At 41.9% G+C, this 26283-nt stretch overlaps 1 protein-coding gene across 6 annotated transcripts in view; it reads right to left on the bottom strand.

Moving 5' to 3' along the window:
• The window catches only part of ACACA (acetyl-CoA carboxylase alpha), a 189134-nt gene that overhangs the window by 95560 nt on the left and 67291 nt on the right, over positions 1-26283 (bottom strand). For all 6 annotated transcript variants that reach the window (XM_050929370.1, XM_050929366.1, XM_050929364.1 and 3 more), the window contains 9 exons: positions 19679-19702; positions 16066-16209; positions 14798-14894; positions 13226-13333; positions 9926-9982; positions 9573-9617; positions 2967-3008; positions 1450-1665; positions 835-990 (listed from right to left, as the gene is read on the bottom strand). In XM_050929370.1, coding sequence (XP_050785327.1) covers positions 835-990; positions 1450-1665; positions 2967-3008; positions 9573-9617; positions 9926-9982; positions 13226-13333; positions 14798-14894; positions 16066-16209; positions 19679-19702 — 889 coding nt within the window. The remainder of the gene's footprint in view (positions 1-834; positions 991-1449; positions 1666-2966; positions 3009-9572; positions 9618-9925; positions 9983-13225; positions 13334-14797; positions 14895-16065; positions 16210-19678; positions 19703-26283) is intronic.

Genomic DNA, 26283 nt, shown 5'->3' with positions numbered 1-26283 from the left:
CTGCTCCCCCTTGATTGAATTTTCCTCTCTCACCTCCTGCAAACATTTCTCATAGCTAAGAATGATGAGATGCACGAAAGCACTCAGAATGGTAAACAGTTAAGTAGCATTTATATGCACAATAACCATGTTTCATTGCACGTACAGTACTGTGCCTTAAATCAACAAAGCAATTACCACTCTGAGCTTGTTCCTGGGCTGTTTTATTAAACTTTATAATATACTTCTGTTGGTAAATAGTGCATATTAAAGTAAGGCAATCTGTAGGCAGTTTCTAATATTCTCACCAAAATCTTCTTTTCCAAGGCTGTTCAGGGGCAGCCAGTGCTGAATGCACATAGGCTGATTAGGAGAGGACTGAACATCTCAGGACCCTGAAAATGAGACCTGAAGTGCCTCTGGGCAACGAGGGCAAATGCCTATGACCACTGTAATTAAAGGGTTTGCAAACCTGTCCCTACCATCTAGGCTAATCAATGCCATTATTCCCTAAGTGTTATTCAATCTCATATTCCTTGTCAGCAACATTCACTATCGGCTCTTTCCACAGCCAAAAATATATTCCACAGAGTCTCCATTTTTACATGGCTTCCTATAGAAAAGAAAAATTACACCAGAATATTAGGATACCTAATATGACTCTCCCACACACCACCACTACTTCCAGTGTGTCAAACACTGATTTCCTGTGCTTTCCCTATAAAACAGTAGGCGGAATTTATATATTACACAATCTTTGATGGCTGGTACTCTAACATGAGACCTATAGAACACTCCATTCTAGTGAGATTCAGGCAAGGAGTAACAGACAGCTGAGAAGTGGCGGACATGTACCTTAGATGGATCCATGATGACTGTAGGCACAAAATTTAAGAAGATGTGGTTGCAGTCAGTGCGCACGTTGGTGTTATTAAAGGCCACCTCCAGCTCATCCATGGCTTCCAAAAGCAAGCGCTCCCCTTCATTCTGCAGGTACTCAAAAGAGGCCTCCTACAGGAGATTGCCAAAAGGTTATTTACTTTCCGCTAGCCTTCCCTCAGACCCAAACATAGGGTCATTAGGCTGCAAAAGACCATAGTGGACTCTGACACAGAAAAAAGGTGAAATTCATTTCAGTGGGCTGTACAATTCTCCCAAGTCTTTCTTCCAAAAACAATGATGGTGGTGTCTGGTTCAGATACCAAGTTAAATTGTGCTCTTAGTTACACCAGTATAAATCTGGAATAGCTCCAGTGGAGTTACTATAGATTTGACACTCCACCTAAAGTCTGAACCTGGACACTTGAAACGTTAGGTTCTATCAGACATGATCCAGAAGTTATAACATGCCATCCAGTAGAAGGCAGTGGGTTTAGCTTTTTTACACACACACACACACACACACACACCCCTCTGACATATTTTTCACATACAACCTTGGAAACAGACCTTCCACACCAAGAAACCCACCTTGGTAACTAGGTCTGAATGCCTTATAATAGCCCTCACGAAGAACCTGTAGTCTGTCACCTCAGTGCCCACTTCAACTTTAGCTGCTCCCAGGTACAGGTGCATTTTGTGGTTGGCACATGGAATGGCAGTGAGATCAAAGTTTCGCATTCGGTTCAGCTCTAACTGGAAAGCCAGAGCTGGCTCCAGATGACGATAGATCCTATCTTCTTCAAACTGGAAAGAGAAGGGAAGCCAACCCCGTAATATTGGGCATAAAAGGAATAAAAAGGGAAAGTCAGGTAAGAAACTGGATCTGCTAAGATGGAGAGAACTGTATAAAATCTACTGACTTGAGACACAAGGGATGACTAGTTTTGCCATCACTAGCAGTGTCTGGTGTATTCTGTTATTCTACAGTGATAGAATTTACAACAAATTCTACCCCAACTGCAGAATTGTATTCCAGACTCTCAGCTTTGGGGGAGGGGAAGATGGACCCACAGGATGTTTGTTTTGTTTTTTATTAAATAAATACGTTTCTAGCCCTCAGGATTGCAACGAAAATCTTGAACAGAGGGTAAATGATGTAGTAGTGTCTTCCTGAGTCTGCAGATGGCTTGAAACAACAAATTCTTGTGGGCGTGAACTGCCCCATTCATTTCAATGATCCAACTCTGAAACTGCGAGTGTCCACATGGTGAACTGTTTCACTCCTGATCATTTTAGCAGAAACATTCAACTAATATTGATATGCCACAATCACAAACTGCCTCTCATCTTCAGAGATCCAAATGCTCCAGCCGTCCCTACCTAGCTGTGCAAACCTCCAGCATCAACCCTTTCTTAACACCACAAACATCCTGGGCATGTCGAAAACTGAAGATTTGAGGATAGTGTAAAATAAATAGAGGTTAAACACAGAAATAAATATCCAGGGGTGCACCGCATTGTCCATATTGTGGTTTTTCATATTAAATTCATTAGAAAGCTAAAAATTCAGTGAAGCTGCCACACAATTTCAAGTCTGATGCACCAGAGTCATTAGTGTTAAGAGATGCGTATTGAAACTGTCTGCACATTGAGAGTAGAACAAAAACCACAGCCCTTCGTGCAAGATGCCTTCTTTTTGCAAAAGGGGAAGATCCTTCTATTGACAATATCCCCAAGTTCCCGCCTTCCCTGAAGCATACTCTGTTTCAACCGCCATGGTCCTCAGAACAAGCACTGCCTTGGACTAAACAGCATGTCATGGAATGTGCAGGCAAGTGCAATCAGTGGAGTGACATGAAATTCATCAGTGGAGTCATTTTAGTAATTTTGCATCACTATGGCTACGATTTTCAAACACAATAACCTAAAGTTAGGCTTCTAAATCCATAGTTAGACACCTAAACAATATGTTCAGAATTTCCCAATGAGGTTTTGATAAGATGGACCCTCTCCCCTTTGAGAGAGGTTTGGAATGACTGTAGAAGGGAAAAAAAAATCAGTTTAAAATGTAGAGAGAGAAAAACATTGATAACTGTACAACTTACCTTATCCCTGGCACGGAATGTGAAAAATTTAGGGAATTCTCTCTGTTTGGAAACAAAAATGATGATATCAGGCCTTCAGAAGCATTGCACACCATCTGTTCAGCTTATGGGCTGTTGAGAGAAGGGACTGTGTGGTAGTGCATCAGGGGGAATCACTGCCATTACAATCTACCACTGCAACAGCTACAGTTGCATTAAATTTTTATTTCGTAAATAAGGATGATGGGAGGATAAAAATCCTATTAAAGCAGTTGTAGGGGCAAGTTAAATCAATGTAGTTTATTTTACTATTGCAGTAGACGGTTCTTGATTACATCTTTGATATTTTTGTCTAATATTGGGTCTTAAAACAGATTCTAGCTGGTCGGGAGGGGATGGAGGTGGAGACAGAAGAACTCTTGCCGGTTTCTGTTATTATTTATTATTACTATTGTTATTATTAAATGGCATTGCAATATTGCCTAGGAGTCCAAGCCACAGATCAGAACTCTATTGTGCTAGGCGCTGCACAAACACAACATATAAAAAAAAAAAAAAAAAGACAGTCCTTTCCCCAAAGAACTCCTCATATTCCTAACATTGCTCATAGGAATAGTTTTAATTAATTTTGAGAAATTAATGAGTTCTAATAATTGACTTTAACCTCATATTCTAGAAAGTCTACAAAATATACTATAGTTTATTTGCTCCTCTGTTACTTGCATGGAGATAATTTGTACCACAGTCATAGGTCAAGTTCTGGGCCTTATTGCAAATCTAGAAAAAATTACCTTTAACTCCATACAGCACAACCCTCAGCTCTCCTAATAAGCTAGGAGTTTGAATAGAACTGTTCAGACATTTCAAATGTCCAAATAGGTATCCATTATCACAGCTTGTGCTGTTGGAAGTTTGGCTTTTACTTTCAGTTCACTACAATGATCATAATTTTGATTGTTATCCTATATTAAGGTGCTTGCTGTTGACTCTCTCCTATGCTGAATTCATTTTTTTTAATTATTAATGTGTTTTGATGGTTCCATCATGTTCTGAGAATTGAGGACATACTGTAAAATGAAATGGTGGCTACTGGAAGTGCTAATGAGAAAGACTTTCTGTACTGCTCTTTAAAACACAGTTATAATTGGAAAAAGACTACGGAAAGATGGCACCCTCATATCTACTCCCTACAGTGGCAACCCAGTGAAGTCCTTAAGCATGTGCTTAACTATAAGCACAAGTAATCCTACTCACTTCAATGGGATTATGTACATGCTAAAAGTTAAACATGTGTTTACGTGTTTTGCTGGATTGGATCCTACGCGTCTTCCAAGACACATGCTCACTTTACTGATAAAAGCAAGGACTGGTTTTTAGTTTTTAATACTGTTCAGACTGCCAATTCAGTGCTGCTATGGAAGAACGAGTTGATTCTGTTCTGGACAAAAAAAATTGTCACCACTGACGGTAGAGTCTGGGCCAGATTTTGCAGTCCCTTAAATTGGTTTTATACTGTCATAATTACATTGACTTCAGAGTATGCTTTGCATCAATGTAAGTGAGAGCAGCTTCAAGCTCTCCATTACTAACAGTGATGTCAGCGGCAGCCTGCCCTGATCCCACGTAAAGCCTGTAGAGCTGCATAATTACAAAATTGGCTTTTTGACTACAAAAAAAAGAGACACGAAATTTGATCTGGAGTCACTGAAAGACAATAAATATGGAGTCCCACTCTCAATCTTAGAATCGCAAACACATTTTAGATATCAAGAGGAAAGAAAAACAATGGCATGTTGACTCAGTTCAACAACTACAGCACAATGACAGGGAGAGATTAAGTTCAATCAGGCAACACTGGCAAGGGATTCATAGATTCTGGGGCCAGAAGGGACCATTAGATCATTAAGTCTGTCCGCCTGCATGACACAGGACATAGAATTTCATCCAATTACTCCTGCATTGAGCCCAACAATTTGCATTTGGCTAAAGCACTTCTTCCATAGTAGTCGCCTCTAGTGCTACAAAAGTTTTACCATGAAGAATCCCACCGCTGGGATCATGGACAATATTATTTGTACCCATTGGGTTCAGCAATCTCCTAAAACAGCATATAAGGAAACAAACACAGAGTCAAGACTTCCACATTGCCTCAATATCCTTCCAAATCCCTCCCACCTGCCCCCTCTGCATGCTGCCAATTTCTCCTAACATCATCCATGCTCATTCTATCACTAATGTAATTGCTTTCGAGACATTTGACTAGTGTTGTGGGCAAATATAATAATTAAATGTGCACACACACAAAAATCCTCTGTGCTCTGGTACCAAAAACTAAAAGAGTGCTCCGTTTCCTAGGAAGAGGAATTATACCCCTGCTGTGTTCTAATCAACCAACCATCATCAAGACAATCAAAATAATTTGCCTAAATTAGCCAATCAAGACACCCTGCAAATCAGAGAATGCAAAAAGCTACAAACAGAAATCATCATAGCTGATTATTATACTAATAATCGCGTTAAAAACCTAATGAGATGAGGAAATTGGAAGCTTGCTGGAGCAACTCTCTATTACCTCAACATGCTGGGAACTAATTATATAGACTGTAATTAAAACAAAAACAACCCCAAGCCAAGCCCTCGGTAAGTTGGTAGTTGGTCCAGTAATAAACTAAACAGAACAGGAGACAATAACGAAGAGAGACATTTATGCAGAATCTCTCATACAAAAAGCCCAAACTCTACAAACTTTTCAAACTGATCACAAGCTCTGCTGCCTCCTCTAGGTTGGACAGTGACAAGCTTTTAATAATGCATAGCTCTGCGCAGCAGATCAGGACAGAAAGTGAATCCAATCATGTTCGATTTTAACTACAAAGGAATTCAGACAGGTGAAACTGACACTTATGTTAACAAGACTAAGATCTTCAAAAACGGCTATGAGATTTTTTAATGATCACAGATAATCGGGACATTGGTCTTCTGACTTATTCAAACAATGGCACAATAGTGGTTGAAATCACAGATGACACTTGCTACAGTATAATGGGTTTTCACTGTAGATCACCCATCTAAATACTGACCAAACCAGATTCTGCTTAGCTTGCAAGGTCATAATTCTGTGGCCATACGGCTGCATTTAATCAAATATAACCTTGCTAATAAGTTGCTTCAATGTTTGGGGGGGAGGGGAGGCTTGTTTTCCGAGCATGGAAGAGGCTGCAATGGTGTCTTCACCTGTTCAGCTTCCACTAGTTATATAGAAGTAAAAAAGCATGGGATAGTGTTCACAGAACTCATTCAGAACCAGTGATGAGCAAAACTCAAAAGGTTCACAGAATCTGTTTAGATAAGCACTCAAAAATATTTTTTCATCCAAATATTTCACCAATGCTTCGCAAGGCTGGCTCCTTAGACCTGTGGTTCTCAACCAGGTCCGGGGCCCCCTAGAGGGCCACGAGCAGGTCTCAGGGGGTCCCAAGCATTAGATTCACTAGAATCCAGGCCAGAAAGCCGAAGCCCCACCGCACAGGACTGCAGGATGGGGCACTGAGCCCCACCACCTGGGGCTAAAGCCAAAGCCTGAGCAACTTAGCTTCGCAGGGCCCCCTGTGCAATTGCCCTGGTTGCTACCCCCAGCTTTTATATGCAGAAAAACAGTTGTTGCGTCACAGGTGGGCCATGGAGTGTGTGTGTGTGGGGGGGGTGCTCAGAAAGAAAAAGGCTGGGAACCCCTGCCTTACACTACATTAGATATCTTCACAGTGCCCTATTCTCCTAATGTCTCTCTTCTATATGCTACTATATAGCCCACAGTGCTGCACTCAGCCCAAACTGCATAACTCCCACCTTCTCCTACAGAATCCTGGGTAGTGCACTTGAGAAAGTGCGGGGATTCCAGAAACTGGAAGAGGGGGGCTGCAGGCATCACTGGTGATAATCAAGAGACTGGTCTTCAGACATCCCTAGAATGTCTTTTCACACGAACAGTAACAACAGGGCAGGCACACATGTGATCATAATTAGCAAATCTCTCAACTCTCAGCACTATTGCTAGAGTGCAACTAGTACCTTTCCCTGCCTTCCTCTGGTATTTTACCCAAGTCTTACCCTGCTTTCCTGCTTGTATCAAGCCCTGGGGCTAAGTAAAAGTTGGCATTCAGCTGTCACTTTACCTTGGAATAGGGAAAAAAGAAGATAGTGACACTCCTGCAACTGTAATCACAATGTTTATTAACTGAAACCTAGATAACAACAAGAACGCATTCACCCATTCAGAGGTGCATAATGCAAGGGTGGAGCGCTGTTCAAAGGTGCCTCTCAATGCACACCCCTTTACATTCACTGCCCACACTCCTGCCCATTTAAGCTGATCACTCACAAACTGGGTGAACTTTTACTAGTTGTATTGTCAGGCACTAGTGGCTTCAGACAGATAGTAAATATTGCCTTCTTCTGTGGCTGACTTTTTAGGGGTTGTTTGGTTTTGTTTTAATAGAAGCTGCCCTTTGTTTAAAGCTTTAGGGGGGAATTATAATTCAAAGGAAGCTACAGCATTTAAACTATATTTAAATTCAGTGGCTCTAGCAATAAATCAATCAATTCTAGTACTTTAAGAGAGATCAGCGCACACACCCACCAGCACTTTGAAAGGATAGGATTTAGTCATATAAAATAATACTTGCATGTCTAGGGGCTGATTGTGGGTCCAATCCAACTCCAGTTGAAGTCAGTGTAAATTTTGCCATTGACTTAATGGGAGTTGGATTGGGCCCTTACACACCAAATGCAGAGAGGCAGACTCTCCTCTGGCACTATAACAATTTACAACAGCTGAGGATTTGCCTAGGATCTGGTGTCTGTAGGTATGCACATTTAAAAAACCACAGCCCCTCAGATACAACAGACATTGCTGAGGCAGTGTCCAATTCCTATAACTACCACTGTTGAGGAATGATTAGTTAATCCAGAATAATGGATGAAAATGCCAAACCCAGTGCCCCTCTCTTAACCCACATCCCGGCTCTCCGAGTTCTCGAAGGATTTTTCTGTTCTTCCCCAGCTTTCTGATCACCACCAGCAAGCTACAGCATTTATTCACAGCCTCTCATATTCCATCCCCAAGTATCAATTTTATTCTCTAAGCTCCTGATTTTTCTTTCTAAAGCCCGGGGTTCTTTGCTCAAACACCCCACACTTCTGCTACCAGTTTCCTATCTAAAGCCATTGACTGACATATATCTGTATATACTGTAATCAGATAGGGTTCTGCCATCAATAAACTGGGGAAAGTAGTTCAGTCTGCAGCGTTTCCTTAAGCATTTTGGAAAAGCTTTTGCTTCTTTAGCCTGGAAGATAAACTCCCCTATTACTCTGTAGAGCAGAACCAATGATGCTAACTCAGGGATAAGAAAAATATTCCTAGCACTAGATATTTCTAAAGGAAAAAACAGAGGGTCTGTGACGCATTTTGCTAGCATAGCCCACTAAGGCTCACCTCATTAAAATAAAGTTGGTAGCCGAAACGGAATGATCCAATTAGCAGCGTAGAACATTTCTGAATAGTGAGAGTGCTGCAAGCAAATACCCAAGGGGAACTTATTAGCCACTCTTATTAAGCTGGCATACATAAATGTATTTTTAAAAAGAGTTACAATGAGACACTTTAGTGTGTGACTCATGGTGTATTAACATCTTACAATATTGATCGTACCTGGCCTTCAGCTTCGCGTCTGACAACATACTAGCTCTGGATTATAATTCAAGCTCCTTCATCATATCTGTGGTGTACATTCTATTCTCAGCACACAGGTATAATCCCAAGTGAAGCCACCCAAGCTTATAATGAAAACAACAGGATGCCTGTCGCTTAGCTATTACTACAGATGCTAGAATGTATTTCCCATATTGGGCTCTATGCATCTGACTGCATTCCTTGCGCACTCAGTGCTCCCATTAACTTCAGGAGGGGTTGAGTGGATACACAAAGGGGAAAGAAAAGCTGGCTTGCGCCCTGCATAGTCCTCTTGAGAGTAGGAATCAAACTAGCCATCACTGAATTCGAAGCATGGAGGAAGGGAGAGCTGCCTAGTGGTTTCAGCGGCAGACTGGGTGCTGGCAATCCAGATTTCTATCAATGGCTCTGTCATTGTGTGAACTTTGGCAAGTCATTTAATTAATCCGTTTCTAGGTTTATCTGTAAAGCTGGTAAGGAACTGGGAGGCCCTTGAATAACATATACACTATTTTTATGTTGTAAAAGAACAACATAAGAACATATAAGGCCAACCTAGACGACATGAGTGCAAATTCAGAGAGGTATTTAAATTATTAAAGTATATTAAGCATGTGAATAGCCCCCTTGAAGTCAACAGAACTACATTACGTGCTTAAAGTTAGTCACATGCTTAAGTACCTAAGTAAAGTTAGTCACATGCTTAAGTATTGAGCACATGGCAACTGCTCAGTCAGGACAATGGGGTTGGATTTAAATATCTCAAAAAAAAAAAAAAGAGAGTCAAATCTTCTTCTCCTTACTTGTACGTAATGACTAGAATCACTTTATTTCCATGAACTGCAAAGAGGAGTTTAAGGCAAAATTATCTTGATTTTTTTTTTCCTTTTACTTACATGAAATCTTTGATCCACCTCATAGTTGACCTGTTTCCTGAAATCCTTACAAATGAAAAAAAGAAAGACGGGGCGGGGGAGGAAGAGCAGAAGAAAGCTAGCAATTAGTACTAAAATCAAAAACAAATTAAGACAAGATTACAAGTGACTCAAAGATTTTTTTTTTTTTTGCAATTGTCAATTAATTTTCTGAAGCGAATTCACTGATACAGTCTCAGTTTTAGAGAATGAAGACAACAAAAGCAGAACTAAAACTATAGTAAATGCAATTTTTAATCTGAAAAATATTAAGATAATTTCATTATAAACTACAAATAAAAAGCTTTCAAGCATCAGGGGAGATGTCAAAATACCTTTTGCGCTACAAGGAACGTCAGCCTTCGAATCCCATGATCAATCAGGACTGATTTCTGTAAAAGGGAAGGACAGCAAACAGGAAAACTGGTTTAACAGAAAAGAAAGGTCAGACTCAAATCTGGATGACATCTTCTAAGAACTGGTAATGGGTGAGAGCTTCATGCCTCTAAACTGCAGATTCACAATCCAGCCCAGCTTGGTGGTGACTGAGTGTTCTTATCAGATGGTTGCTTAGCAGCACCTGTGAGCAAATGCAATGAGTCTCAGTCCCATTCTGAGTGGAGGAGAATCCATATAACAACAACATTTGCACCAGCTGGGAAAACTTCTTGTCTGTCTCAGCAGGGAATTAATTGATCAGGAAACACTTACCAGCACTGGGGATACTTAGATCATAAACTCTTTGGGGGCAGGATCTTTCTTTTTGTTCTAGGTTAGTACAGCACCTAGCGCAGTGGGGTTCTGGTCCATGCCTAGGGCTCCTAGACTTTATGGTAATAAAAATAATCATATGGGGTTCTAGCAGTTTTCTTGGCCAAGGTTAAAACTGAACTATAAAATCCAGAGGAATCAACCTACAACACAGGTCTCAGGAGGATGGGGAAACTCCTTTCTGCATTGGTCAGGGAAACCATGTCACAACAATCTAAAGTGGCATGAGAATTCATGATTAATACAGTGCCATGGGCTTGAATGGCATGTTCAGATATAAAAAGACGTAAGTAAGCTCTTTGAGACAGCCAAAAAGTGCTGTTTTTGTTCTGAGTTAGTACAAGACCTAGCACTATGGGGTTCTGGTCCATGATTGGGGCTCCAAGGTGCTGTGATAAATAAAACACAACAGTACCCTGCCCCAAAAAAGACTTCAGCAGCGACAGACTCAGGCCCACGAACCCTTGCTCAGAAGAGGAGCCCTTACTCACGCAAATCATCAGTGGAGCTATTCACACCACTAAAGAATATTCGGGTTTGAAGGATGGGGCCGTAATTTAAATATAAAAATGAAGAGTGGGAAGAAGAGACACAGACACAAAATCATCCTGTTTGGATTGATTAGGCTCCCGGGTTTGGTAATATTTTAACATGTTCTAAAATGTTAATAGTGGCATAGGAATTGGTGGGGACACAGATATTATTATTAATTATTTGTATCGGGGTAGCATCTAGAGGTCATGGCCCTATTGTGCCAGGCAATGGACAAATAGCAGAAGGCTTCGGTTTCTGAGGAAGCAAGGAGAATGAGAAAGCTTGGTGCATGGAAAGGCACTTCTTTAATTGGCTCCTGATTCAGGAAATCACTTAAGCACGTGCTTAAAGTCTAATACTTCACTGGGGCTTTAAGCATGTGCTTAAGTGCTGTCCTGAAAAGGGATGGCTTCCTGAATTGGGGCCATACAGGGTTACATGGAAAAAGATAAGATGAAATAACAAGGAACAGAAGACATAAGGATTCAGTACGGCAGGAGTAAAAATAAAGGCTTTTTAAAAAAAAAATAGATTGGCCCAAATCTATTCTTGGTGTAACTTTACTGAGCTGAATGAAGCCACATCAAAGATGAATGCTGCCCACTGCCCTTTTAAACAAGTTTATATCTCACTGTCATTTTGCTCCTGTTTCTACTTTCTCTCCCCACCCCCTTTTTTCTAATTTAAAAACAAAAATGAAGAGTGAAAAGGGAAAGAAAGCCTCAGCATGGCCAAGAACAAACCCACCCCCTTCTGGCTTGGACTGAAATGTTTTACTAAGGTTAAGCCCTTCAAAACTGAGCATCAGGGACTATATTCATGGCAAAGGAAGAAAATAACTTTAATAATGCCATGATTTACAAAGCAAAAATTGTTATTGCTTTTAAAATTCCACAAGTGGCAGACAATAACAGCATAGCAACAGGATTCTGATTACATTGTAATAATGTAGATCTCACAGCAAGTCCACAGCTATTACGGAGCGATTAGGCATCAGCACCTGGAGAAACTCCATTTACACTGACTGCCTCAATCTCCTCCACAAGTCATTTACAAGTATATGATCCTAATTTCTATTAAAAAACCCCACACACAACATGCTGGGACTGGAAGATTATTTGGACAATTTGGACCAACCTATATGATAGTTTAATGTGTTTTGGTTTTTTTTAATTTCTTTTCTTTTTTCCTCTCATAAAATGTCTGGAGCACAATCATGCAAACGAAAAACAAAACTAGTTTTGTTTTACTTTTTAAAGAGAGAGTTAAATTCTGAATTGGACTAGACAAGCACAGGGTTTCTTATAAGCTTCCTGTTCACTGGTCTCGCTGTATGGCTAGGATAGTCGTATTGTGCACAGCAGAAAGGTGTTTGATCATACCTAATGGTTCTAACACTGCTGTAACTTCAAAAATCACACACACTCATTACACGGCTCACAGGAAACACCTGTTTATTTTTCCAGCCCCTTTGCCATCTCCTAGTAGGGAGCAGGGGTTAGAGATTGCACTCTCCACAATCCCTCTCAGGGCCATTTCAGAGCCATCATGGATTTAGCAGGGTCTCCATGCATGATGGGATAGTCACCGGAGAAGACAGTAGAGGGGTTTTCCAGGTCAGGCAAAGGGGAAGCTAAGGCCCACTCTAGAGAGAAAGGGCAGAATACCAAGATGCAGCTGCTAACTAATGTTAGCTCAGGAGTGACCATAAGTGTAGAATCTGGTTCCTCGCTAAAAGTTAACGGGAACCCCCTTGCTCTCAGAAGGGAGAAACCAAATTTACCGATCAGGTCTGCCTCGTGCCAAAGAAACAGACAATGAAGATGTAGATACTATGCCAACAAGAGCTACAGATTTCGATGAGATTAAGAATGTCATGACACATGCACCATTTATTCTGATGTCATCTCAGACATTTGTTACACTGTCCTCCCCATGTCAAACTGAACTGCGTCAAATAACTGTCATTGTATCTTGCTCCTTCAGACCCCAGATAAGTATGAAAGCTTCACCTGACTCATTGAAAACTACAAGCTGCATTTACCCAACACAAACTACAAAGGAAGAGACTCTTTAGCTGATGGATTAGGATCCATCATTCGGCAATACAGAGGGTGCTCGTTATTCAGTTCCTTCAGGAACCTACAGCTACATCCAATTAGAGAAATTATATGGTTTTAGATTAGATAAATTAAGGATTTAATTGTTCCATTTATATATTTATTTTGCAAGATACCTGGGAAATGCACAGACTTCTTCCCAAGGGACAATGTCTCCCTAGAGGGTCACAATAATACTGGTAAGTAGGTTGACTGTAAACTGCTATTCACCTTGCTTTGTGTGAACTCCCTGAACATGGCTGCCAGCCCATCATCATCAATGTCACAGTCGGTCTTAATGGCAATGTTCAGTATGTGAATGGGCTCCTCTCGGGCACTCTGTAATTCAAAGAAAGCAAGCCTAATAAATAAATTATTAAACAACAACAAAAAGAGAAACGTTCCATTTATATAACCTCTTTATCTGAGGGGATCCCCAAGTACACACATGCCACCAATAAAATGCAGCTACCTCTGGGGAAGAGGCCAACATCTAACTAGCATACTGAACCAAAGTACAGGAAGGGGAATTCTTGATCTAGAAAATTAGGGAGACCTCTGCCCTTACAAACACTACTATGGGATATTTAAATGTCCACCCACAGCAGGCTGGAGCTTCATTCTGAAGTTCTCCTCAAGGCTCATGCACACTAAACTGCTTTGGCAGATAACACGGGTTCCAAATGGATTTGGGGTGCACAAGGAATGCAGAATCAGGTCCTTTGTACGTATGTCGTATTACTACAGTGTCTTTGTAGGACATAGGGAGAATTTTAGTACCAAGACAGTAAAATTAAAAAGGGGAGCGAAGCTTCTTAGCCTCCATGCAGTGAACATGTTTTCATGGCTACAGTGCAATAGGACATTATGGAAGCTCAGCTAAAACAGAGCCATGAAAAGTATCATGCTTAATATTCAAGAACTTGCAATTAAACACTCATAAACCGGATATTGATCAACAGAAAACTATACTTGGTTAGGTCTGGATGGCCAGGGGGAGGGGGACAGATAGCATATAAGGAAGAAGTTACTGGCAGAGATAAATCCTTGTCCCATATTATCTACAACACACACAGGCATCAGGGACAACGGACTGATTTGAAAGCAACCCTTGTAATGATATGCTCCAGATCAGAGCTTCCAGTCTGCTAAGAGTGTTATGGAACAGCTGCCTGCCCCTCTAAGGAGGGTGCCTCTCGCATCACTAACCATTATCAACCAGTTGTTTCCTCTGACCCTTTCTCTATCCCAGTTGGAAAACTTGGGGTCTGCTCCCACCTTTCCTCCCCAAATGGAGTCCACACAGGAAGCGGAACAGAGCGAAAAGAACAGGATACAAAGAACTAAATGCCACAGAGATGTCCAGAATGGGGGTGAGGCAGAATACTAATGAAGATCAGGCTACTAGAAAGGGTTCAGATACTCTGATTTAACTTTCCTATACTTGTAGAAGGCCAGGTTCCACTGCCATGGGCCCTAATTCGCAGTCACACCACAGTAAATCCAGAGTCACTCCACTGACTTTAATGAAGTGATTCTGGATTTACTCTGACATAACCAAGAAAAGAATCTGGACTCATGGTTAGACTGGACTAAGGAAAAAGCCCAACCATTCAAGTTGCTTTGAACTCCCCACAGCAGAGAAACAAACTAGAGACTATTCCTACTCCCACCAACGCAAATGACAAAACTTCCACTGAAGTCAGCAAAATGGGTTTGGTCCAGAGTGTGCAATCACCATGGAAAAATGCACTTTCCATCCCTGTAACATGCAAGGAGCCTGGAAAGAAGGAAATACCATACCTTATCTTCATCATACAAGGAAGTGTGACCAGCTTCAGGAAAGGTGGGGCTTTGGGGAGGAGAGTCACAGAAGCAACCCATCACTTCATCAAAGATTCTGAAACACATCCAAGAAACGCTAGTCATAAATGAACCACTCACAAAACCACCTGCACCGAAAGCATACTCAGTCACCCTACCAATACCATCCTCACGGGGCAGAGAAAAAGTCATTCCTCCCCTCTGCAGACTTCAGAGCTGACTAAATGGAAACACTGTGCAGGATGAAAGCTAAAAATCAGGAGGTGGACTTTGTTTAAACTTCAGGGAAAGCAAGCAAGCGAGCTATATTTTTTAAGATATAAGCTGCTAGTGTCCATATCATCATTCCTGAGGTAACAGAGGGAAGCCTGAGCTTAGAGCCTTGACAGCCCAATGTAATTGCCCCTCTCCCTGGGGTAATGCATCAGTATACATCAAGAGATAGATACTGAATGCATTTAATCAAGAGATGTATCATCTCTTGTGCGGTTTACTCTAGTGTTCTGTTTCATTTCTCCTGACATTTCACTCATCACGTCACAGGTGGCTTCTTCTGCTCTTGGCTCAGAATCTGGGCTTTTTCTTTGTTTATTTCCTAATGCAGGGGGGTCAAAACATCCTGACTGCACAGATGAAATGGTGGTGCAATGCCCCCACAAGAAGACACTATGAATCTTCCACCCGTCATGGGGAGCATGATTGTTATGATTTCTGATGAATGTTGGGGTGAGTGTTGTGGAAAATTCATAGGCTCCGTTTGCGGGAGCTTTCCAGTCTTTTGCATAAATCCAGAAGGTTTAAGACCAGACATATGCTTGTGTGCAAAGACATACACACAATGTTGGGAAGAAAGGTTCAATACCAATAAGCATTCAAACGTTCAGATGCTTATGTGAACCTTGACTCTGCAAAAATGCAAAATTCTGGTTGGAGGCCATCTGTTCTTGTAGTATTTTGGAATTTCCAGTTATTCCAGCCAGACAACTAGGGGTGGGGCCCCCAAACACTTGGCAATTTCATCGACTCCTGTACTCCATCGTCACGACGCGTGCAGGCGGAGTCAATGGTAAGTTGATCTAAGTACGTCGACTTCAACTATGCTATTCAAGTAGCTGAAGTTGCATAACTTAGATCGATTCCCCCACCCAGTGTAGACCAGGCCAAAGACTATGACTGATCCCATTTGATCACCCCCAGTGCTATCCTGGCAAACACACACGCAGAGCGAACAGTATCCATATCCTTACCTGACGAACTCTTCAAAAGTCCGGAAGGAAACCATTCCACCCATCCGTTGGCATGGTGGAGTGAACGAGCTGTCCAGCAGCACATCACTCACACTTGCTACATGGACCATCCCGTAATGATTGAGGTTGGAGGAAAAGGACATTCTAAATAGCAATTCAAGCAGAGCGTTAGTAGTGGATTGGATGGGGGGGGGGGGGGGGGGGAGAACAAGCTACAGTTTTTTATTCGTTTTGTAACTGTTTGAAATGCTGAAATTTATACAGTATAACTAGACAGTGGTCAAATTAATCTTTTCACTACTGGGGTGGTAAACCTTTTCTGCTACTTTTACCCAGTCACGAGTTCACCAAAATCACTGGAACAAGGACATACAGCTGGTACCCCCTGGTAACACAACTGTGTTTTACCTGGACATACTTGGAACAAAGCAACAGTCAAGGGTTAAGAAATACCACTATTCCCCTTTGAAAAAATGTTTCTTAAGAGAAAAAGAATTGAGCTTACAAGTGAATTATGACTATGCAATGCCAAAAGCATTTTTCTCCTGTACCTATACTATGCGTTACAGATGAAGCATTCACAGATAAACACAAGAATAATTCTAGGTTATGGCATTTGAAAGGTTTAGTAAATCTTTACAAACAACATCAAAAACATGTCTTGAAATATAGTTGTTCTATCTTTAAAAAAAAAAAAAAACAACAACAAAACTTTAAATTAGACACTTGCTATACTCTTGGTTTCAGTCATCAGACTCCCAACCCCATCCCCTTTTCCAAATCTTTTCAGTAAGCTTACAAGCACTTCCATCCCACCTTATGCTGTCTCAAGCTCCCACAGAAGGTATGGTGGTATAGTGACTTCTCTAGAATGGTATATTGGGACCCAGGTCTCACACATGCTCACACTTGCTTTCATATGCTAAACACAGTCTTATTACAGTGCCTTCCACTTAATTCAATCAATGATTAATTTGGTCCTCTTTCTAATTTGACCAATTCCTCCGGAACAAAACCTCTTTGCATTAAGTTGAACACAACTTCCACCCTGTCGCTTTGATTGGTTTTGACTGCCTGAAAGCAGGAACTGCTGAATAATTCAAATAGCTGGCTACAGAATGCACCCATTCTAAGACAAGGGGACAATGAAAGGGCAGGAAGAGTCAAGATAAACAGAAGTTGTGTTGGCCAGACACTGTGATTGATAGAATAACCACCACTCTGTGCTCCGCAAGGGATGAAACGCACCCCAGTGATGATATTGCTCATAAAGAGGAGCCAATTTCTTATTTTAATAAGGGCAATAAGAACAGAGTTGAATGAAATAGGAGGAAGACACTACATAATGGACTTCCATATAGCAAAAGAGCTGTTAATCTTAACTCTATCAACATTATCATCCGCCAAGGGTCTGGATCCTGTACATATAAGGATGTGTCTATCTACTGCATTAGTCCAAACTAAAGGGGTGTAAATTTTAGTTCACACTAGCATATCATGCACTAACTGGTCTGCGTGGACCCAGCTGGCATGCACAAGAACTTTCCTAGTGTGCATTAAGGTAGCCCTGTTTTAAACAGTACTACAAAGCTTTCAGAGTGTACCAGGAGGATCCACATGGGCCAGTTAGTGTATAACATGCTAGTGCACGTGAAAATTTACACTCCATTGGTGACTGCTAAAGCACAGTGCAGACCAGTGGTGGGTAACATCTCCCGGTGGCCACAGTTCGCCATTCCCAACCAATGCAGGAAGTGGAGGGCTGCAGGGATGTCCTAGCTGCCGCTTCCCGCAGCTCCCATAGGCCGGGAATGGCGAACTGCGGCCACTGAGAGCTGTGAGGGGCCATGCCTGCGGACGGTCAACGTCAGCAAAATGTCTTGCAGCCCGCAATCAGATTACTCTGATGGGCCACAGGTTGCCCACCACTGGTAAACCAACCCACAAAGTCAGGGTCACATTTCCCATAGAACTCAGTGGGAACAAATCGGGCCCTGGAAGCCTATCCCCATGGTAGTAAATATAGCTATGAAAAGGTATTTAATCTTTTGACTTGTGACTTCAAAGCGAGGATCGGTAGAAGCAGCCACTCATGCTATGAATGAAGTGAGTCCTATGAAAACTAGCTGTGCAGCCTCCCGCTATCAACTGGGATCTGTTTTCCCTGTTCTGTAATGAATTCCCAGTAAATCTTTTTACATAAACCTTTTGCTTATTTGGGATGATCTGCTGCAGAACAATCAGAATTCATTGAGGGATCAAGTTTCCAAAGCCACTCTGTCTTTTGCCCCACTACATTATATGGTATGGATTGTACGTTGGCTCTAGAGAGATACCTTACTGCTGGGTATCAACTGGTCACATCCATAACAAGGCAACTGTTTAATATCGCTCTCTTTCATTCACTCAGATGTTCAGGAAGGAATTTGCTAAATTAAATCTCTGCTTTTATGTCTGTGCCACAGCAGGGCCCCGAATCAGCAAATCCCTTAAGCACGTGTTTAAAATAAGCATGTGAATAGTCCCACTGAAGTTAAGTGCATGCTTAATTGCTTTGCTGGATCATGAAAAAATAAAGGGTCCAGAAGAGCAACGTGCAGAATTCCTGTTGGCCACACAGGAGCAGGACCAAAATACCAAATGATAGATTCCCAGTGCTGCTTAATACACATTTTTAGGAGTTTTCCTTTTCTTCAAAATGCATCAAATTTAAAAAACACACCCTGGAAGAAAATGTTCTAAAGTGCAATGATAAAAAGTTTAAAGTTCCAAAAATCTTAACAGCTTGTTCTACCTTTGAAACAACTCTAGGATTTTGCAACTAATCTCAGATTAGGAATTAGAAAGCTTTCAAACCTGTATACTATTTTTTCCTAGACACGTTTGTAAACTGTAATAAACTGTAGACATTTGAGCTTTGAAATATTAACGTTTTTCAGACGACCTGTCTTCACATACATTTCTTACCACTAACATGAGAAGGTTAAAAAAAGCATTATGAATATTTTTGAATATTATTTAAACCACAAACATTTTTGGATTGAGAAATAGGGGGTGGGGGAGAAATTAAGTATCCAAAATAAAACAAAAACATGCTGTCAGCTGATTAAGGTGTACTTTCATTGACTGGGTGAGAGGTGATGGATGTGCAAGAGTGCATCAGCAAATTCTAAGCCAGAGACCAGAGCAGCACTGAATACGCTTCATCTTACACATCAGGCCTTGGCTCTCCTAGAATTAGATGTCTATTTCACTGTGATACCCTATCAGAGAGAGTCAGTGGCCATGTTCCAAGGAGGAGGAGATTGGAGGGGAAGTTTTCTGCTGGGATACTTGCTTTATATGTTGCAGCCGGTAAGCTGAGCCCATTAGCAAATTTAGTTTTCTAGCTTGCCACATGCAAAGCTATCTCTGAAAAGTTTTTTAAAAAGCTGAAAACATGTTTAAAACAACAAAAAAGGGAGAGAACGGATAGGGAATATAGATATGGTTCAGGAGGGTCCCAAGTAAGGGTAGGGATTTCAAACAAAACATACTAAAATGTTAAATATTAGGCTGCTACTTTTCTAGTCTACCTTTCTTTTCAAACCTTAAAAGAGAACAAGTATCATACCTGTTTAGCGTGGGGATGTTCCCTCTGTAATCAAACAACCACAGTTAGTTACAGATTGGTTAGTGAAAGCACTAATAAAAAGAACTGTCATTTGAGCCAGTACCTAAGACCAGCAACCACACATTTATATTCACTGAACCGAAATTCGTTGCACAATCAAGAAAGAGCCAATAGGATTCTGTCTCAGAAAGACAGGACTCACTACCTGACCTAGCTTGCAGTGGCTGCTGTTGGGATGAGTGCGCCAGAAGGTAGTTATCCACTTCAAGAAGCAAACAGCAACATATGAGAGAGAAACACAGTCTATTTGCAAGGTACCTTGCTTTTCTACAGCACTGTTCATCAGATCGTCTCACGGCACATTGCAAACATAAAGCAAGCCTCACAAGCCACAATGCAAGCACCCCCGTTTGACAGATGAGTAAACTGAAACACAGAGACAAGTGACCAGGCCACACAGCAAGTCTACAAGAAGTCCAGAAAAGTAACCCAAGTCCTGATAGCCAAACCTTTACTTCTAACCAGCAGCCCACAAGCTGGCTCCCCAAAAGTGCAAAAGAAATAAAGTGAACATAGGAGAGAAGGGAACTGAAATAAATATATACATACAATAGCAAACTTTTAATTTTAAGCTGGACACTGAAATGAACAAGCACATCTTAAGAAGGGAATTTTGAATAGCCTGAAGATTCCTATTGTATCATGCCAAATGGACTATTGGGGTTTTCCACGCAGAACAGGGCTCAATGATGTGCAGGGCAGAGAAGTAATAAGGGACATGTATTTCCTTGCAGTGAATGGAATGTCATGGGGTGTGCAAAATATACACATGAAAGCATGTGGCTGCATGCATATCTATGATCTGGCATTCAGAGAAGATGCAATTTACAAAAGCACATTCACAGAAAGGGATATCTCCTGCCCTTACAATAGCAGATTAATGAATGAGAACCGACTAATACCAAAGCTTAGGGGACCATGTAACAGGACTCTTCAAGCTCTAGGAAACCCAGCCTCAACGTTCACTAATGTTACTTGCTATAGTAAGGCCCTATCGGACATTATGTTGAGATGTTTAGGGGCCTGTACATTTTTCTATGGCCACAGTACCAGATACAATCCCTAAATCTGGGTCTCCTCATGAATCCGTTTGGTCACATGAGCACAGCACTCACTATGTGGTATCTGGCCATTGCATCATCCACTGAATGGGACTACAAATCAGTATCTGACCGAGGTTTGGGCCTGGGGATTCCCTGGACTGATGTCTGAACAATGGAGGGGACCGGCACAAGTCAAACCCCAGCCCTACTGTTAATGGTACTCAGAGGTGCACTATTCATTTTCCTCTAGAGCAGACAGTGCAGAAGAAAGCTGTGCTGTAGAAGAAGTCATTAGGACAGGCAAAGGAGCATCGGGGCACAGAGTAGCGTACATTTTGTCTAGATCAGCTGCACAGTGTCTGTTTAATTGAAAAAAATTCTAAAAGGAACTGGCTGTCCCCACACCTAGTGCATGCACATGTTCCCGAACGCTCCCTGGAAGTCCCCATATACCTACAGGAAACGGACAGAGAAACAACTAGGTTTGAAATGACAGCAAATTGTGCGCCCCTCTCTCTCTCTCTCTCTCTCTCATAGGGAGCTCCTTCCTGTCTGGCTCTAGGATTGTCATCAGTCCTCCCAGTATGCAGCTGAAGAGGAGATTACAGCTAGAATCTCAATGAAAAAAAACATAAGACCAGTAACAAGAGATCTCAGAGCCAAGAATGATTGGTTCTCAAGTTATACATTATTTACAGTTAGAGCAAGACGTGGCTGCCCAGTGTGAAATTATAACCACGTGGTCAAAACCAAGTGAAACTGAATACATTGTAATCTAGACTATGCTGTCTGTAGCTATCCTGAGATTTTTGGGGTGGATTTTTTTTTTTTTTAAGTTTATACATAATGTAATACCATAAAGGACTTTTCCTTATCAGAAACTGAATTGTGCATTATTTAACACACATCAAGAGGTCAAGTTTTGGCCTTTTCAGAATAAATCGGCAGTGTAAAAAGTGTTATGGCAGTAAGTAATCCACTTACTGTGCTCTTGGGTTTTTAGATAGTACAGTAGGTTTAACTATAGCCTCTGAAAACAGCACCTGCAATGCAACGTGCTATAGGCTGAGGATTAATCCCCCGATGCTTTGCTCTTGTAACAAAAAGTGCCATCCTCTTGTACTTAAACAAAACCAAACCTCTTCTAGCCTGGGGAAGAGTATCTGTCTTAGGTCTTGGCTACACTGGTGCTTTACAGCGCTGCAACTTTCTCACTCAGGGGTGTGAAAAAACACCCCCCTGAGCGCAGCAAATTACAGCGCTGCAAAGCGCCAGTGTAAACAGTGCCCCAAGCTAATCGCCAGCGCTGCAAGCTAATCCCCACGGGAAGGTGGAGTACCTGCAGCGCTGGGAGAGCTCTCTCCCAGTGCTGGCATTGCGATCACGCTTGCACTTACTGCAAAGCGCTCCCACGGGAGCGCTTTGGAGTTTGGAGTGTAGCCAAGCCCTCAGTGTGAATTCAAACACTTCAGCAAGCAGCAGTTCACTGCATGCTTTACTGTTAGCTTGCTGCTGCTCCTCAAGCCAACACAGGCCCATAGTAGCCCTTCCCTATGCCTTCCAGCTGAATCTGAATTTGCTTTTTCCCCCCCTCTCTTTTTACCCAAGAGTTCCCCTCTGAAATTGATAGTAACGCATGCAAAAAGCCACCGGCTGTCTCAAGCTGTGACTGAGTGCTGGCAGGGCAATGCTTTTGAAATCAGGCAGCAAAGCAGAATCAGGGGTTAGCTGAATAACCCACTTGAAGTTACTAACAGCAGTACCACAAGCGAAAGAGCAATTCAAGTGGCTGTGACCAGTGGCATTCCTCCTACCTTCCTTCTTTTCTGCAGAAGAATCCAAACTGAAGGCTGCAGAACACGCCTTGAACCATTTGTTTTGCCTGCGTTTTTCCTCTCCCCCCTTTTTTCCCCTTCCCCCTGCCATCCACCAGCATTTCAGCTACGCTGAATCTGTTACTGACGCCCAATTTGCATAAAACTATTATTCCATACAGTTTGCTGCCCCTTCAACAGCCCCTTTTTTGCTCTGCTGGAAGATTCTGTCCTTTCAGAAACAGACAAGCCAAGGGAGCTGCAGCACATTACCGCTGCCTGCTGTCTAATTAACATCAAACCCACAGCATGAAACTACAGGGATTTACAGGTGTCCTGGAATCATTTCCCCCTTCTCCCTCCTGATATCGGCTCATCTCCCGCTACAAGGAGGGGACCTCAGGCTACCTAATGATACACTAAGAGCTCTATACTCAACTCTCCAGGCTTACACCGCTCAGGTTCCAAAAGAACATAGTTGATTTTATATCAGGAGTCAAACGATTGATGCAAGAGGTTGTTTCAATAACAACTGAAGCCTGCAGAAAAGCTTCCATTTTGCCAGACATTCAAATCTTACAAGCAGGCCACCATAAAATGATGAAGCACTAGCAGTAGGGAGTGTTGGGGTTTTTTTGCGCAAAACAGTAAACAATCTACTGCTCTAAAAGAACACGGATATTGGTGTCTGATTCTTCCATAAAATGACCTATTGAACACAGCAATACATGTTTTGGCCTTCAGCTGTTCACAATAGTTTTGACCCCTAGTTCACTAGATAGCTAAGAAGGAGACAGGCAAAAATGGCCAGGTGACACACCAAAAGACAGCATAGCTAAGGAGAAACCACACACCATTCCAAGTCTTGAAATTAGCAGTGCTAGAAATCTCAGCCTCTTCTAGGCACAGAAAGAGAGAGAAATGTGACAAACACAGATACAAGCAGGTTCATGAGAGATTTATATCAGGTGCCTAATGACTAAGGCTAAATTTATGCAAAAATGACAAAGTGTGTATCCACATCCGATCCACAAACATGGTCTGCAGATATCTACATCTGTGGATATAAAGCGGCTCTTGGCAGATATGCAAGGCTCTAGAGATAAAATTTGGATCCACATTCGTCTGCGCTCCGCAAACATGGTCTGGAATATAAAGAGGATATCCATAGATTTGCAGGGCTTTATACTTGTACATAGAAGAGAAGTTGTTTTCTGCTCCACCCCAAAATAAAGAGGTGAGACATTGCCTTTAGCCACTGCCAGAGCAGCTGAAATGAAGAAGGGCTGGTGCGGGGGGGGGGGGGGGGGGGGGTTGGAGAAAGAACATCTTGGGAACCACCTCCTCTGACATCAGCAGTTCCCTGCTTATCCTCCAGTGAAAAGGGAGTTGTTGCTGGGTGAAGGGCAATTTGGATCGGTACTGGAAGAACAGATTAGCTGGGGATGAGATAATGTGGGGAAATATAAAATTAACTAACAACTCTGACATTTTACTTGTCATGTGTCCGTTATAGGTTGTGCATCTTGTGTGTGTAGCTTGTAAAGCTTCTTAGAGCAATGGCTGTCTCAATTTATGCTTATGCATCCTCTAGCACCTCTTTGGGTCCTGCCAGAATATAAATGTTAAACAATAAACTTCATATTATTTATATCTAATATTTGGAAATATTAATTCTACCATCAACATAGAAGTTTTAATTATTTTCATGCAAGAAACAACACCCCATTGTGAACTGAGATAAATGATGAAGTTAAGGTTACAAGAGGAAAAAAGTTCCAGGAGGAGAACTGCTGGGCCAACTGAAAAAGATAGGCCCAGGGCCGGCGCATCCCATTAGGCGCCCTAGGCACTAACATTTCGGGGGTGGGACCTTCTGCTGCCTCTGTCAGCTCACCATTTCAGGACCTTCCGCTGCCTAGGGAGGCAAAAAAACTGGCGGTGCTCCTGGATGCGCTGATGGCCAAATGGAATAGTAGTAGGATAGCTAGTCATAACTAAGAAAGACAGCCTACAGACACATGGGAATTGCAGAACTCACTCACTTCACGTTTCTCAAGCAAGCAAAGTGCTACCTAATGCTACTGCTGGTCATCCCAGAAAGGAATCAGGACTACAGAAGTGGAAGTGGTGACACACAGGGCAACTTGAAAATAGGATGAGAAGGAAAACAAGTTCAGGCTGGGAATGGGAGACGGGATGGATCGCTTGATTATTACCTCTTCAGTTCATTCCCTCTGGGGCACCTGGCATTGGCCACTGTCGGAGAACAGGATGCTGGGCTGGATGGGCCTTTGGTCTGACCCAGTATGGCCACTCTTATGTTCTTAGAGGGACTTAAGGTTTGAAAAACACAAGTGATGGTTCTGTGCATCTCCACAGAACATCTAAGAAAGGGCCTTTCAGCTCACTTGCCAATATACAAGAAATTGAAGTCCTAGGTATAGTCCTCATCAATGAGCAATAGATTTCCATTAGGGGAGGATGATCTAAATAAAATCTAGGCAAAGAAGGGATCTAAGAATTGGATTCACTTCTTTCTTAAGTCCCTTCTCCTTCTCCCCCAGGTGGCACAAAGAAGCAGAGATCATCCAAACCCAGTGGGCTTTGCACGTAAGCATTTGCTTGCAATACCTTGCTGATGAAGGTAGTTATCCCCATATAGCCTCTTCCAGGTCAGATTACTGCAATGCACTCTACTTGGAGACCTTTCACCGACTTAATTTAGTGCAGAATACAATGGGCTGGCTATGTCGTCCTTCTTGTCTGGCTTCCATAAAGGGTGTTGCTCTTGATCTATAAAGCCTGTTAGGGTCTGGGTATTAAAAAGTTTCCCTCTCTGTGCTTTACCCTGGCAATGAACATCAGCAGAGATTCTAAGAGGACAGATCTGTAGGTCAGGGTACAGGGGGTTCTCAGGAAATCGAAGCAAATAATTCCCAAATCACCAGCATTCTCTTCTGCTCATGAGATAAGTATGAGCAGATCAGATTTTTTTTTTTTTTTTAAATGTAAGTTGTTGCTGTGAGCAGTTCACAGTTAGCATTCCATAGCAAATACACAAAATCTGAGCTGGCTTACTTAGCTATTAGTCAGACAGGGAAGTGACATGGGATAGTTTCTTTTCTGATGGGATGAGGGGACAAGCACTACTGGGGTGAATACTCTCGTGAGAGAATTTAAAATTTCTTTTACAAATACCCCACAACATTCTTTGAAATGTTCTTTGCATGAATATTTGTCCCAGTGAAATACAACCCCTTGGAGGTTCATAGGAAGCAGACACAAAAGGGACACAAGCAGGGCTGGAGAAAATTCATGTAAATATTTGATCAAGCCTTCATGGAAAGTTTGTTGTAGCACTGAGCCAGTTCTAACTCTTGGTGGAGGCCCCTGTCTTTTGAATTTGCTTCCCCCCTTGGTTTGACAGAACCCAAATGTGCAGAGCTTCAAGCCACACTTCAAAACACCTGATTACCAGGGATGATTTTGAAGAGTGCCCTTGGTTTGGCAGGAGAATTGTTTTGTTGGATTAAGATAACATAGGTTAGCAGATATATTGCACGTTTATCTTTTCCAGTGTAAAGGTTTGGATTGACAATAGGCACATCTTACAAAATGAAAAACAAATACGACAGATACGGGACATGGAGGTGGATAAATGACACGCCTAAAAGTGTCTCAGCAA

The sequence above is a fragment of the Gopherus flavomarginatus genome, chromosome 19, assembly GCF_025201925.1.
Source record: "Gopherus flavomarginatus isolate rGopFla2 chromosome 19, rGopFla2.mat.asm, whole genome shotgun sequence".
Taxonomy (NCBI): Eukaryota; Metazoa; Chordata; order Testudines; family Testudinidae; genus Gopherus; species Gopherus flavomarginatus.
The sequence above is the reverse complement of the archived record's forward strand: the minus strand, read 5'-3'. Positions and strand labels throughout refer to the sequence as shown.